This window comes from Gobio gobio, assembly GCF_949357685.1.
Source record: "Gobio gobio genome assembly, chromosome: 4".
Taxonomy (NCBI): Eukaryota; Metazoa; Chordata; class Actinopteri; order Cypriniformes; family Gobionidae; genus Gobio; species Gobio gobio.
In genome coordinates, this window is record NC_137100.1 from 59,942,780 (window position 1) to 59,956,652 (window position 13,873).

General features: G+C 37.4%; 1 protein-coding gene across 4 annotated transcripts in view; it reads left to right on the forward strand.

Moving 5' to 3' along the window:
* Positions 1-13,873, forward strand: part of gak (cyclin G associated kinase) — a 65,194-nt gene that overhangs the window by 1,858 nt on the left and 49,463 nt on the right. For all 4 annotated transcript variants that reach the window (XM_079815856.1, XM_079815858.1, XM_079815857.1 and 1 more), the window contains exons 2-9: positions 5,807-5,868; positions 6,638-6,697; positions 6,922-7,036; positions 9,304-9,446; positions 10,195-10,320; positions 12,087-12,176; positions 12,549-12,684; positions 12,804-12,916. In XM_079815856.1, coding sequence (XP_079671982.1) covers positions 5,807-5,868; positions 6,638-6,697; positions 6,922-7,036; positions 9,304-9,446; positions 10,195-10,320; positions 12,087-12,176; positions 12,549-12,684; positions 12,804-12,916 — 845 coding nt within the window. The remainder of the gene's footprint in view (positions 1-5,806; positions 5,869-6,637; positions 6,698-6,921; positions 7,037-9,303; positions 9,447-10,194; positions 10,321-12,086; positions 12,177-12,548; positions 12,685-12,803; positions 12,917-13,873) is intronic.

Below are 13,873 nucleotides of genomic sequence, written 5' to 3' on the forward strand. Positions count from 1 at the left end.
TTTCAAGGCGCATTAATGTTAGCGGTCTCCCACTGATAGCCATGGCATTAGCTAGCTTTGTGGTTAGCGTCTATGATAAGTTATAATTTAGAAATATGTATACTTTTTCAAAATAACGGGCAGGGGAGAGATGATACGTCTCATGCTGTCAAACTGTCAGACTATTAAAGAAATACATTTTATTCAGTCACATTGTCCGAGGTAAAATAAGTCAGTCAACTGTAACCTAGCGTAATTACCAGCTCTCTTGGCTTACATGTAACAGCAAAACTGGACTTGGCAGTTACAAATTGTGTCATGTTATTTGAGTTAAGAGAACTGATGGGGATGTTCTTTTAACTGTTATTCAATTCAAGCAATGTATGTCTCGTTGCCAACTTACATGCATTTCGCGGATGATCTGTGTTGTGAATGCAGCGCTCAGAGCGCTGACGCTCAGCATGACTCTGCTGGATCAGCTGGTGGTGTTGCCAGCCGGCACGTTGTAGAGCGCCCTCTGGTGGACAAACTATGAAACGCCAACACTCAATGTGTTTGAGAGGCGTTTCGTCCGGTTTTTTTATTTTTAAAAAAATATTCATTTATCGGCCATCATAAATGCCGATACCGATAGTTTGGAAAAAGCCTAATATCGGCCGATAATATCGGCCCGCCGATATATCGGTCGGGCTCTACTTGAATGTACACGTACATGCAAAATTATGTCAAAAAATCCATCTCTGTGAGTATCCTCGCAATGTCATAAACGCAGTCGTTTGTGGCTTATGTGAATGTAAACTATTGGGGGAAAAAAACATTATATTGGATTCATGCATTCGTACTTAAAGTGAAAGCAGCATAATAATCCTGCTGCTATCTGTTATTAATAATAAAGCTACACTATGTAACTTTTCCGTCCACTAGAGGTCGCCTGACTCCACGTTTGAGCGCAGAATCTTGGGACATGTGGTTTTCACCTCACAGCCGATGGAAAAGAGTCAGGATAGGACTCGGGCAGAAATCATGTTCATGGATGCGATTATTAACATTACTGTAGTCTGAAGCAGAGCAGGACCGAGTGTTGTGGAGCTGAGCAAGGCAGCAGGAGCGATTGAAGAGCGGGACTGTTATTATGGCATAGTCGCCGGCGGGACTTTTATTATGACACGGTCGCCGGCGCCACTTCCTCTTTTCCAGTCATGAGTATGAGGTAACACAACTCTGTTTCGACTCTATATCTTATCGTATTAGATATATCTGAGTGTGTTGAAAAGGAAGTTATGACGTTCGCTCAGTGGCTGCTATGACACTTGTTCACACTGCAGTGAGAGTAAAGCATTTCTGCAGATTAAAACCGGAAACCGAGGGTGACGCAGATATGACGCAATCGACAGGCCACGCCCTCAAACGCATAGCTCACACGTCCCGGTTCCTTGGTTAAAATAGCAATTTCTCAAAATTTACAAATAGTTGGAAACATTGGAGATATTCTAAGTACACACCTGAACAAAATATATAACACTGGCTTAGTGGTTTTTGGATATTTTACTGCAAAAATCTTACATAGTTCACCTTTAATCAAACATCAAAATACAAAGAGAAAATCACTTTTGTATCTTTAATAAAAACTCCATATATTTAATTTATACAGTGAAGACTATGCAGTGTTATTTAATTTAATTATTCAATTCCTCTACCTGAATACTGTTAGACTTGCAAATTAAGTAAACCGTGCTTAATGTTTTTCCGGTATCTTTGTTCTCTGGTATTTATCTATGCTTGTAATTTGTTTATTATTTCCTTTGCAAAATCACCCCAATCATTCTATGATTATTTGTTTCCAAATAGAGCTATTCAAATCATCTGGTGAAATAGTTTTCACATCGCAGAATAAATTAAAAAAAAAAAACCAGTACTGTCAGTTTATATTGTTTGAATTTTAAAATGTGCATAAAATTACTATACACAATATACGATAATATTGTTCAAAAGTTTGGGACTTTTTTTTTTGTTTCTGAAAGAAGTCTCTTATGCTCACCAAGGCTGATAAAATAGAGTAAAACTGTAATAATATTTCACATATTACTGTTTAAAATAACAGTAATTTATTCCTGTGATGCAAAGCTGAATTTTCAGCATCATTACTCTTCAGTGTCTTCAGTGTCACATGATCCTTCAGAAATCATTGCTGATTTGCTGCTCAAGAAACATTTCTGATTATTATCAATATTGAAAACAGTTGTGAATAGAAAGTTCAAAAGAACCACATTTATTTAAGTCTTTTGTAACATGATAAACGTCTTTACTGTCACGTTTCATCAAATTAATGTGCCCTTGCTGAATAAAAGTTTTTTTAATTTTTTTATAGTTATTACATATTTGATGTATGTTCATATATTGACTTTATATTTGGTCCTATATATTTATAAGTTGTGTATTTTGCTCAGACCTTTTGAAATCTGTTGGATTATGGCAGTAAGATCAGTGTATGTCCATAACTCCTCATATAACTGGCTCAGGTGTGTTGACATGAACAGGCCTTGAATGGAAACAATGGGCATTCTGGGTAAACAGGAATGATTTACATGGTGGTGGTGGTGAGGTATAGTGGTTACAGGTCTAGCCCGGTAACCAGAAAGTTGTAAGTTTGAACACTGCAAGTGGTGATCTGAACTATCCATCAACGTCAGGTTTCTGTCTGTGTAATGAGTTGCTTTGCATGAAAGCGTCTTTTAAATGACAAAGTATCTGACTGTATTGTTTACATAATAGTTGTATATTCATTGCACCACGTTCTTTGTATCACATGACATTTCTGGGCTGTAATGTTGATGAGAAATTGTTTCCAGAAAAGGCCTTTCTTTTGAGAATGAAATGTCTGGGCTCAGTATACTTCATATTTACCTAAGCTCTTCTTCTGTTACTGTGTTTTGTACCGTTCTTTGCAGGTTTGTGGTGCGTGTGAATGTCAGTGCAGTGTAACGTGAACCTCGAAAGCTTCTTTTGATTCGTGCAGCCTGACTCAGGCCTCCGCTGGTATTCATTTACCCATTGCCATGGTTACAGGTCGTTTTGGTCACTTGAGGATTGTTTCACAACTGTCCATAAATACCTGACATTGTCACTTTTGTTCATGTAAAGACATACACACCTGTGCATAGTTGACCTAATGCAGTCAGTCAACATCTGTTTATGGAACTGTACTTTCTATATTTTATTATTGTTCATTTTAATAATCAGTCAGGTATATTCTCAGATATTTCTATTCAAAATTTTGGGCTGGAATTTTTATATATTCACGCATAGATTAGCCTAATTGAGATCCTTTTTTACTTTCTTAATACATGTTGCTGGTCATCAGTGCATGCTTTTACAAAGAGAAAAACGATTTGTCTTTAATCTTTCATTAATATGTATATTTTAGCAAATAATTTTAAAGGTGGAACAAGTATGTATGTATGTATGTATGTATGTTGAGGTCAGGACTTTGTGCAGGCCAGGCCAGTTCCTCCACACCAAACTCACTCATCCATGTCTTTATGGACCTTGCTTTGTGCACTGGTGCAGTCATGTTGGAACAGGAAGGGGCCATCCCCAAACTGTTCCCACAAAGTTGGGAGCATGAAATTGTCCAAAATGTCTTGGTATCCTAAAGCATTAAGAGTTCCTTTCACTGGAACTAAGGGGCCAAGCCCAACCCCTGAAAAACAACCCCCACACCATAATCCCCCCTCCACCAAACTTTACACTTGCTTTACACCACTGCATCCCACGCTTTACATTGCACTTGGTGATGTAAGGCTTGGATGAGCTGCTCGGCCATGGAAACCCATTCCATGAAGCTCTACGCACTGTTCTTGAGCTAATCTGAAGGCCACACAAGGTTGGAGGTCTGTAGCTATTGACTCTGCAGAAAGTTGGCGACTTCTGCGCACTGTGCTCCTCAGCATGCGCTGACCCCGCTCTGTGATCTTTACGTGGCCTACCACTTCATGGCTGAGTTGCTGTTGTTGCCAATTGCTTCCACTTTGTTATAATACCACTAACAGTTGACCATGGAATATTTAGTAGTGAGGAAATTTCACGAATTGACTTATTGGCAACCTATCACGGTACCATGCTTGAGTTCACTGAGCTCCTGAGAGCGACCCATTCTTTCACAAATGTTTGTAGAAGCGTCTGCATGCCTATGAGCTTGATTTTATACACCTTTGGCCATGGAAGTGATTGGAACACATGAATTCAATGATTTGGAGCGGTGTCCCAATACTTTTGGCAATATAGTGTATATTGTTTCATCTTTAGAATTACTTGCAATTTTAAAGTCGCCATGAAATCAAAATGAACTGTTGTTATTTTTGAATGTACTATTGTAGTATTTATTATAAATGATTTATCTGTGCACTTCATAATTAATTTTTTTAGTTCATGTTTTTTAAAATTCATGCCCTCATAATCTTTAATCAAAAATGTTAAACTTCCCTCCGCCATGGTGCGAGGGCCAAGCCCAGCTCTACTTTTTTTCTTTCTCATTTCAGAAGCCGTTTCACTCGGATATACATCATAGGGAAAAAAGAGCAATTACAGCTTCTGTTTCATGCCGACTTTAACAAACATTTCCTATGCTGTGTAGATCAGGGACTCGCAAACGTTTTAGTCATCTGAACACCTTTGACCTAAAATATTAATTTGAAGTATCCTCTGAATTTTTCAAATTAATTTCATTCATTTAAAGACACATTCGCATGTTCATGGTACTCTGATGTCAGTTAATGGCTGCATGATATGCAGGGGAACATAAAATATTTTATATTTTTTAGTAAATTTCGTTTTAATTATTTTTGTAGTAACACTTTAGTTTGGAGAACACGTATGACTATAACTACGACTTTTGCATACGAATTAACTCCCAATTTACTGCTTATTAATAGTCATGCAGAATAAGCCATTAATATGTGCTGTATAATTACTAATAAACAGCCAATATGGTAGTTATATGCATGCTAATAAGCAACTAGTTAATAGTGAGAATTGGTCCCCAACTAAAATGTTACCATTTTTATTATTTTAAAGTGTTTATTTAAATTGTACATTTTTATGAATTAATTCTTAGCTCTTCACCAACCTGTGTAGGCTATTGGTTAATAGTTCATGTTAAACAAATTGCCAAATATATATTAGGAAGCCCTTATACTTATTTACACTTTTTAGTAATTCAGTATTGGGTCTATTGATAAATGGCAATTTAATTTCTATTGTTTGATAATGTTATTTCTTGTTTTTAAGCTTATTTACTTTTGAACATCTGTTGTATTTAGTTGGGTTTTTAAATTTCAGCCATATAATGTCAATTAGGTAGGCTTTTTAAAATTAATTTCTAGTATTTTCTCCACAGCACTGACTCTTGGTGAAATGTTGTGTAAAATGGTTGCGAGACAAAGATCCTATCAGTGTTTCGTTAATTTTGTGTTGTATCATAGCTGTAGAGTTTATTTCTTTCTGTGTCTGTTTGTTGAATAATGACTGCTGAAGGCAGACGCTTTTTTTCCTGTGTGAATGTTTCAAATGTACTTTTGAAGACTTACACATTCATTTACATCTATAGAGGATTTTATAATGTGACGATAATTACTGACTAATGTGCCACTCAAAAAGAAGTTTCTTTCCTTTTAATGGGCTGATTCTAGAGTAGTCTACTTGTCTTTTCGGAAATCAGCTCTCGCTCACGTCCTGTTTGTGCAATTCCAAGTCAGCATAAAATTCAGATAGTTGTCATCACAGTGAACCTAAAATAAACATTGATGCAAAATGTTCCCTCTCTTTATAGGTGGCTTTGCGTTTGTGTATGAAGCCCAGGATTTGGGCAGCAGTAAGGACTATGCGCTCAAGGTATGATGACCTCATCACACATAAAATGTGTTCACGTTCAGATTGTTTCAGATAGCCTCAGTACAATCAATATTGACTGCCATTATATGTGCTAATGAATTTCAATATGCTTTACATAGTAGTGAATGAGTATTTGCCAATATTTCCCCCCCTGGAATTTTTAGGGTTTTTTTGTTTTGTTTTTTTGTTGTTGCTATATACGATCATATAACAGTGTTGTTATTGTAAACTTAGACGATTACTTTTAATTTTATTATTACTTTTTTTTTCTTTTATTTAAATCTCTGATAATTGAAATAAAGCTAAAATAAAATAAATATTAGACTTAAACTTAAAAAACTTAAACCTAAATTTGAAATGTTTTCTTGGCAACTAACTGAAAAAAGGTAAAGGACTATAATGACTATAAAACTGAAATAAAAATGAATTAATATTTATATTAAACTAATAAAAAATTTAAAATAATGATAGTAATAAAGTTTTTACTAAAAAGACTTCTTTTAGTATATAAATACTCATAAAAACTCAAAAAACAACTTGTCCATTTGTCTTAAGTACTTCAAATCCATAATGCACTAGATAGGCCTAGAATAAAATAGAATATCAAAGGTTTCATAACATATACAGAAAATGAGGAAATTCCCTTTAGACGCATTTATTTGCCCTGATTTTTTTTAAGCATTTTGTGCACTTTTGTCACTTTTTTTCTGGTAATTTTGAAAAAAAAAGTTGTGGTATATTAATTAGTTTGTATGTTGTTGTTGTGCAGAGACTTCTCTCCAATGAAGAGGAAAAGAACAAGGCCATCATTCAGGAAGTCTGCTTCATGGTAATCATTAAACGTCTTTAATTTAACAAGTTGGCTACATTATTACACAATGTCCTAACTAGGCACAGTTTTTTCATGCCTATAGTTAGGCGAAGATGTTGCTGACCAAAGCATCTCTTGCATGTTTTCTTTCACCAGTTTGTAAAAAAAAGAAAGAAAAACAAGAATTTCCCAGTAAATCAAAACCTTTCTAAACGCTATGCTTCTCCATATGCACTGTGTAGAAAAAGCTGTCTGGTCACCCCAACGTCGTGCAGTTCTGCTCCGCTGCGTCCATCAGTAAAGAAGAGTCGGACACGGGCCAGGCTGAGTTCCTCATCCTCACGGAGCTCTGTAGAGGTACGAACACATAATCGCATGCATACTGTACTGGGCTCTCGTTTATCAGAAACCACCTTAATGGCAAATTCATTTATGTATCAAATTCAAGTCACACTTTAAAGGGTTAGTTCACCCAAAAATGAAAATTCTGTCATTAATTACTCACCCTCATGTTGTTCGACACCCGTAAGACCTCCGTTCATCTTCGGAACATAAATGAAGATATTTTTGTTGAAAGCTGATGGCTGAGAAAGGCTTCAGATAGGCCTCCATTGGCATTCAGTACATTTACACTCACAAGACCCATAAAAGGCACTTAAAACTTCGTTACAAAGTCCATCTCACCACAGTGACTCTACAATAATTTTACGAAGCGACGACAATAGTTTTTGTCCGCAAAAAAAAAATCAAAATATCGACTTTATTCAACCTCTTCTTGTCTTCCGTGTGTGCCTCCACGACGCATGCGCGAGAATATGACGTAGCGCCGGCGTTCGGGAATCCATGGAATGCACACTTTAGTCCCATTTGAGCACTACGCCGAGACCTAAAGCACGATCAATGTAGAATCCAACAGCTTAGACGCGGCGCGTCTTCCTCTGCTTGTAAACAAATCGCTTCTGGGTCATGTGTCCGGGTCTACATTTGGGTCTACTTTCCTGTAGCTCAAACAGTAGAGCGTGGCGCTAGCAACGCCAAGGTCATGGGTTCGATTCCCAGGGAAAGCAAGAACTGACAAAATGTAAAATGTGTACCTTGAATGCAATGTAAGTCGCTTTGGATAAAAGCGTCTGCCAAATGCATAAATGTGAATGTAAAATGTAAATGTCCGAACGCCGGATCTGCGTCATATTCTCGCTCATGCGTCGTGGAAATCCAACACACAGCATTGTTTTGAATGTTTGGTAAGCAAGCTCCATCGTAAAATATACGTCATAAAAGCCAACCAATCAGTTTGTGACCGTATCCCTATGCCTTTGGTTCGGTAACTTTAGGTTCGCTGTTAAAAATGCCTGTGTGAATGCTAAGCGGACCAGGACTATATTTTTTGTTTTTGTTTTTTGGTCCGGACCAAAAGAACCAAACTACAAGTGTGAACGCACCCTCAGTCTGGAAACCTGTACATTAATTTCTACTGCTTCTGTTACACTTTTGCGGGAACCAATCACAGACTGGCTATTGGCGGGTTTAACACGATGACGGATAAAGAAGGGATGGATCGATGCCCGTTGATCACGCCTCTTGTGGTCTGATTGGTTGAAGGACTATCCAATTGCGTACAGAGTCTTTTGAACTATGACAGTTGATCACGCCTCTTGTGCTGTAGAAGATCGCAGAGCAGACTCCCCAGAACAATGTTCAATCTTAAATTGAGCTTGGTCTGTTGATAGCTAGACTAGCGTACTCTGGGAATAGTACTGGTGGTTCTGAACACGCATTTTCAAATATAAGTCTGACGCTTCTGCTGCGCAGCGAATCCAACGCCACGGTCCAGTCCGCTAAAACGTAACACACTCGTCTTCTCGACACGTGATCAGTGCTGTGCACTATGTACGGCTCGAACCGCTCGTGTTGGATGAGCTGATGGAATTGAAGTGACTGTTATCCACCTGAATTAAATTGTTTTTATTTCTATAAAAAGCCAAACTAGAGTGGAGGCGTAATGTAAACCTAGTGTTGGTATATTCTATCTTAACTTCACCCTCACACTCCGTCATTACAATATGACACGAGACAGCTTTTCACCTCAACGAGAAATCTCGTCACGGTTTAGTCTCGCGAGATCTCGTGGCACGAGATCTCTTCTCTTCACACCCCTACTAACTTATCATATAAATTGGAACATAATATAAATAGCAATATTTGAAAGCTTTTTAAAATAACTGCTTTCTCTGCATTTCTTCTGGTCTTTCGCTTGCTTCCTAATCTAGTTGTCTAATAAACCTGGCATTACGAATATTGTTGGCTCTTTGATAAATGCTTTTGTTCCTCTTTTGTAAGTTGCTTTTGTAAAGCACCTGTTGAATGCATAAATGTAAATAAATGTTAATGTAAGAAGATCACGGCATTGATCACGATTTAACTGACAGCCCTGTAACTCACTTTAACACAGTTTGGTTTTAGTTACTGGATGATTACCTCTAAACTCATGTATCTTCAGTTTTTATGAACGCGAAAGGGAAACTCTTGACTGACTTAACACATTCCACTCTCTCCTTCTGACTTTCTGGCACCGGCGTCGGTTTCCTGTGTTCATGTTGACCTCCGCCCTCTGTTTCCTGCAGGCCAGCTGGTTGATTTTGTGAAGAAGGTGGAGCAGAAAGGACCCATGTCATGTGACACAGTGCTGAAGATCTTTTACCAGTCATGCCGTGCTGTGCAGCACATGCACAAACAGTCTCCACCAATCATACACCGTGACTTGAAGGTGAGGCTCCTCCCTCTTTCAGACTAAATCCTTGAATAATTATTTATTTACAGAACATCAAAGTAAGATATGAACCAAAGAAGTGTTTATTTATTAGGTTATTTATAATGAGACTTATTAAAGCAGTAGGGTGAATCTCTTGGAAACATATTTTACTCTAAAATCAAAAGAATAAAAAATAGAAATGTTTTGCATAAGAAAATTGCAACTTTATTTTAATGACTGTTAATTTCGGTTAATAAGTACATTTTCCTTTTTTATTTTATTATAATATTATATTAATAATATATTTTTATTACATTAATTATTTATTTGTTTGTTTTTTGCCATTTATATATTCTCAGAAGATTTTTATTGCTGTATTTTTTTATTTATAATAAATTGTATTAATTTTATTTAAATATAATGGTATAATCTAAATATGCATTATGCAGTACAATGAATACTACCATAGTGTGGTGTGTGTGTGTGTATATATGTGTGTGTGTATATATGTGTGTGTGTATATATGTGTTTGTGTGTGTGTATATATGTGTATGTGTGTGTGTGTGTGTGTGTGTGTGTATATATATATATATATATATATATATATATATATAAGTGGTAAAAGCGCAGTAACACATGACCTTATGTGACTCATTGCTTTAATAACATGCAAAAAATGTGCAAAATTAGTATATTCTCTTTTGAGCTGTGCCAAATGATCAAGTACATTGTTTGATGTACTAACATTTCTTCTTTTCTGTAGATCGAGAACTTGTTGATCAGTCACCAGGGCACCATGAAGCTGTGTGACTTTGGCAGCGCCACTATCGTGGCACATTACCCAGACTACAGTTGGTCTGCTCATAAGAGGTCTATGGTGGAAGATGAGGTAAGAAATGCAAAAAATTTATCTTCTTCTTCTTCTCCAAGCGCCCATTCAGCTTTATGCTATATAAATATTAGTTCCAGTTTAACATCATTCATGACATCATTGTCCTCTGGTTGGTTATTTTTGCCATAGATTGTGATTCATGGATTGTCACAATAATTGTGGAAAGATTACATTATGTGGCCAGAGAGAAATATTTTGCGGTGATTGTATTAAAATCTCTGGCTATTTCCCGTGGAAGCCTCTACTGATTTAATTGTTTTGTTGATTAAATTAGTTTGTTTGGTTTCTGCTCCTCTTAAATCAGTTATTGGTAGTAAATTGAAACCCACGCAATCCACAAAGCCCGCCATTTCTCTACACATGAATGTCTGTTTGTGCTTCTTCAGTTGATGTGCATTTTTGTAAGAACCCAATGAGTACCCATTTTTAGCATTTTGCCACCCTCTTTTTCTTTTTTTCCTGTAGTGTTTTGTTGTCGTGTTTAGTTTTATAGATGTACATAGACGTTGTGTTATGTAGTGGAATATAAGAATTTAATAATTTTATCCCACACGGATGCATACATTTTTTGCAATAAAAACATTTATAATGTTGCAAAAGATGCTTTCAATAAAATTTCAAATACATGCTGAAATTTCTATCCCTCAAAGAATCCTAAAAAATATGAAATTACTGTTTTCAACATTGATAATAAAAGGAAATGTTTCTTGAGCAGCAAATCAATATATAAGAGTGATTGATGCTGAAAATAAATGTGCATTTTATTAGTTTATCTCTGATCAATATAATGTAGCCTTGGTGAGCAGAAGAGACTTCTTTAAAAAAAAAAAAAAAAAACTTTTGAACAATCATTATATTTTACTTAAACTGTTGAGCAAGGCCATTTATTTATCATAATTGATTCCTCTGAATCCACACATGCACATCTTTTAAACTGGGGTATCACACACAGTTTCTGTCAATCTTGAGTACCCATAGAGTAGTATTGCATCCTTCATATCTCCGAAAAGTCTTTAGTTTTATCATATTTATAAAAGACAGATACGCTGTACAGAGTCTTTCCAAATAAAACCAAGTGGCTGGAGGCGTATCGTGTGGGCGGAGCTAAAGAGTCATGAGCGTCCGCAGCTATTGCGTTGAACGCCTGAAAGCTGTGGCGTCCTTAGAAAACGTGGAAAAAACGTTGTCCTAAATAAACGATGGCTATCGATCAGATTCAGCCATTCATATATGATCCAGAATCAGATCCAGAGGCTGAAATTGAAGAGAAGCAGCGACTACAGAAGAACGTATTGATAAATTAACTATACGTTCTTGTTGTTAGTTTACTTGATGTGCACTTACGCGCTGATAGCCAACAACACACAGACATTTGAAGCAGTTTTACTCACCGCCTGCGGATCCAACGCATGACCGTGAACCTTTATCGTTGGACCGGAGTTGAACTGGGCCTTGTTTATAAAACAATCATCTCCGAAATGCAGGGAACAAACAAAAACACTGTCCCTCCACTGTCCCCTTAACGCTGTTGACGTCACATAGGCCCATACTCGAAAAAAACCCGTTCCGAAACTTGAGAGAAACCAGAAGGAGTATTTTTGGCACAGAGCTACCTCAATCAAACGTCCAACTTATTTTTTTAAACTTTGGCCATGTTTAGCATGGGAATCCAAGTCTTTAACAGTGTAAAAAGCTCAGAATGCATAAATTCACCCCCCCCCCCCCCCGCCCTCTTTTTTTACTCTGTTCTCTGTGTCTCTCAGATCACTAGAAACACGACTCCAGCATACAGGACACCAGAGATGATTGACCTGTATTCCAACTACCCAATAAATGAGAAACAAGACATATGGGTGAGTTAGTTCATGAGTAAGTACAGTTATGATGGAATGTTGGAAAAATAAGAAGTCTGAAAAGGAAAGTTTTAATAAAAGATTACGAAGGTAAAAATTTTTTTTTTGTCCAAACCAGGTGGGATGAGAGAGCATCAAATGATCAATTGTTTGTCTTAATTTTTCGAAACTAGCCGCAACGTGTCGCATAGCAGAAGTAGAGTTTGTTTGTTTCTCTGTATTCAATGTTAGATATGTTTTGATTGATTTGGCGTATTACCATTACTTGTCACATAGCACCTGGTTAGGGCACAGTGTAACACTTTTTTTTTTTTTTTTCTCTGCAATTATTGTAAGTTGTGTTTTTAAAGAGTCTTTGTTTGTTCCCTATAGGCTCTGGGCTGCATCCTGTACCTGCTTTGTTTTAAGCAGCACCCGTTTGAAGAGGGAGCCAAACTCCAGATAGTAAACGGCAAATACAACATTCCACAAAATGACACCAAGTACACAGTCTTTCATCAACTCATCCGTAAGTATCCCGCAGGAGCGTAACTACATTCCCTCTTCCCAAAATCTCTCCTGCTTCATACTGTCATTTTGGTCCTGAATGCAGTTGCGTGAAAAAAAAGCCTTGTGTGTTTGTTCCAGGATCTATGTTGAAAATCAATCCAGAGGAACGGCTGTCCATCGGTGAGCTTGTTAACCAACTGCAGGAGATCGCTGCAGCCAGGAACGTCAACCCCAAGTCTCCCATTACTGAGGTACTGAAGGTCTCTTAGATCAAGTCGTCACTAGTCATTCATGGGTTGCTAAATATGTGATGCAAGATTTTATAATGGTCAACCAAAATGGGATCACCTCTTCTGTTAATCTGCCAAACCGACACAGTTATTATAATTTAGCCAGATTGATTAATCTGTCAGTATTTAGTCATTTTGAGATCATGGCATCAGCCAATAACCGTATCAACTTTTAGGCAGATTAACCGAGGGCCTGTTTACACCTGGTGGCTTCGGGCTCTATTTTAACGATCTGAGTGCATGGTGTGAAGCACATGGCGCAGGTGCACTTGGGGCGTGTCTGAATCCAGTTTTGCTACGGAAAAATCAGTCGGCGCGCCAGGCTCATGGTCCAAAAGGGTTGTACCTAGTCTTTTAATGAGTCATGGGTGTGTTTTGGGCGTAACGTGCAATAAACCAATCAGTGTCTCCCATTCCCTTTAAAAGCCAGTTGCGCTCGCACCATGGCGGATTCGCTACTTACTTGGTGGAATTTGCGAGCGGAAAGACGCTTCTCCAGAGAGGAATCCTTTTATTTTTAATATTTGTGTGCTGCTGTGCGTCCCTGTGTGTGTAATAAGCAGAGTGTACGCGTGTTGTGAACCACCTATAGGCACATATTACTAACGCGCCCTTTAAATAACACAAAAAATACTGCGCCATTGACTTTAGACCAGGTTTTTTAGACCGCTTTAGACAGCAGTCGTTTTCAGTTGCCTCAAAATAGCAACGCGCAAACAACTGAACACATTGAAAATGATAACTAGCAAAAAACACTTGCGTCGTGCCAGGTGTATGATAAGGCTCTTCGTGCGTTTAGTACTGATCAGATGATTTGTTAAAACAATTATTCTCTTTAGACTTGGCCTTACGAATATAAATCCGATCTTCAATTCCTGCGCTATATGCAAATTTAACAGAGTTCACATCGACGAAAGC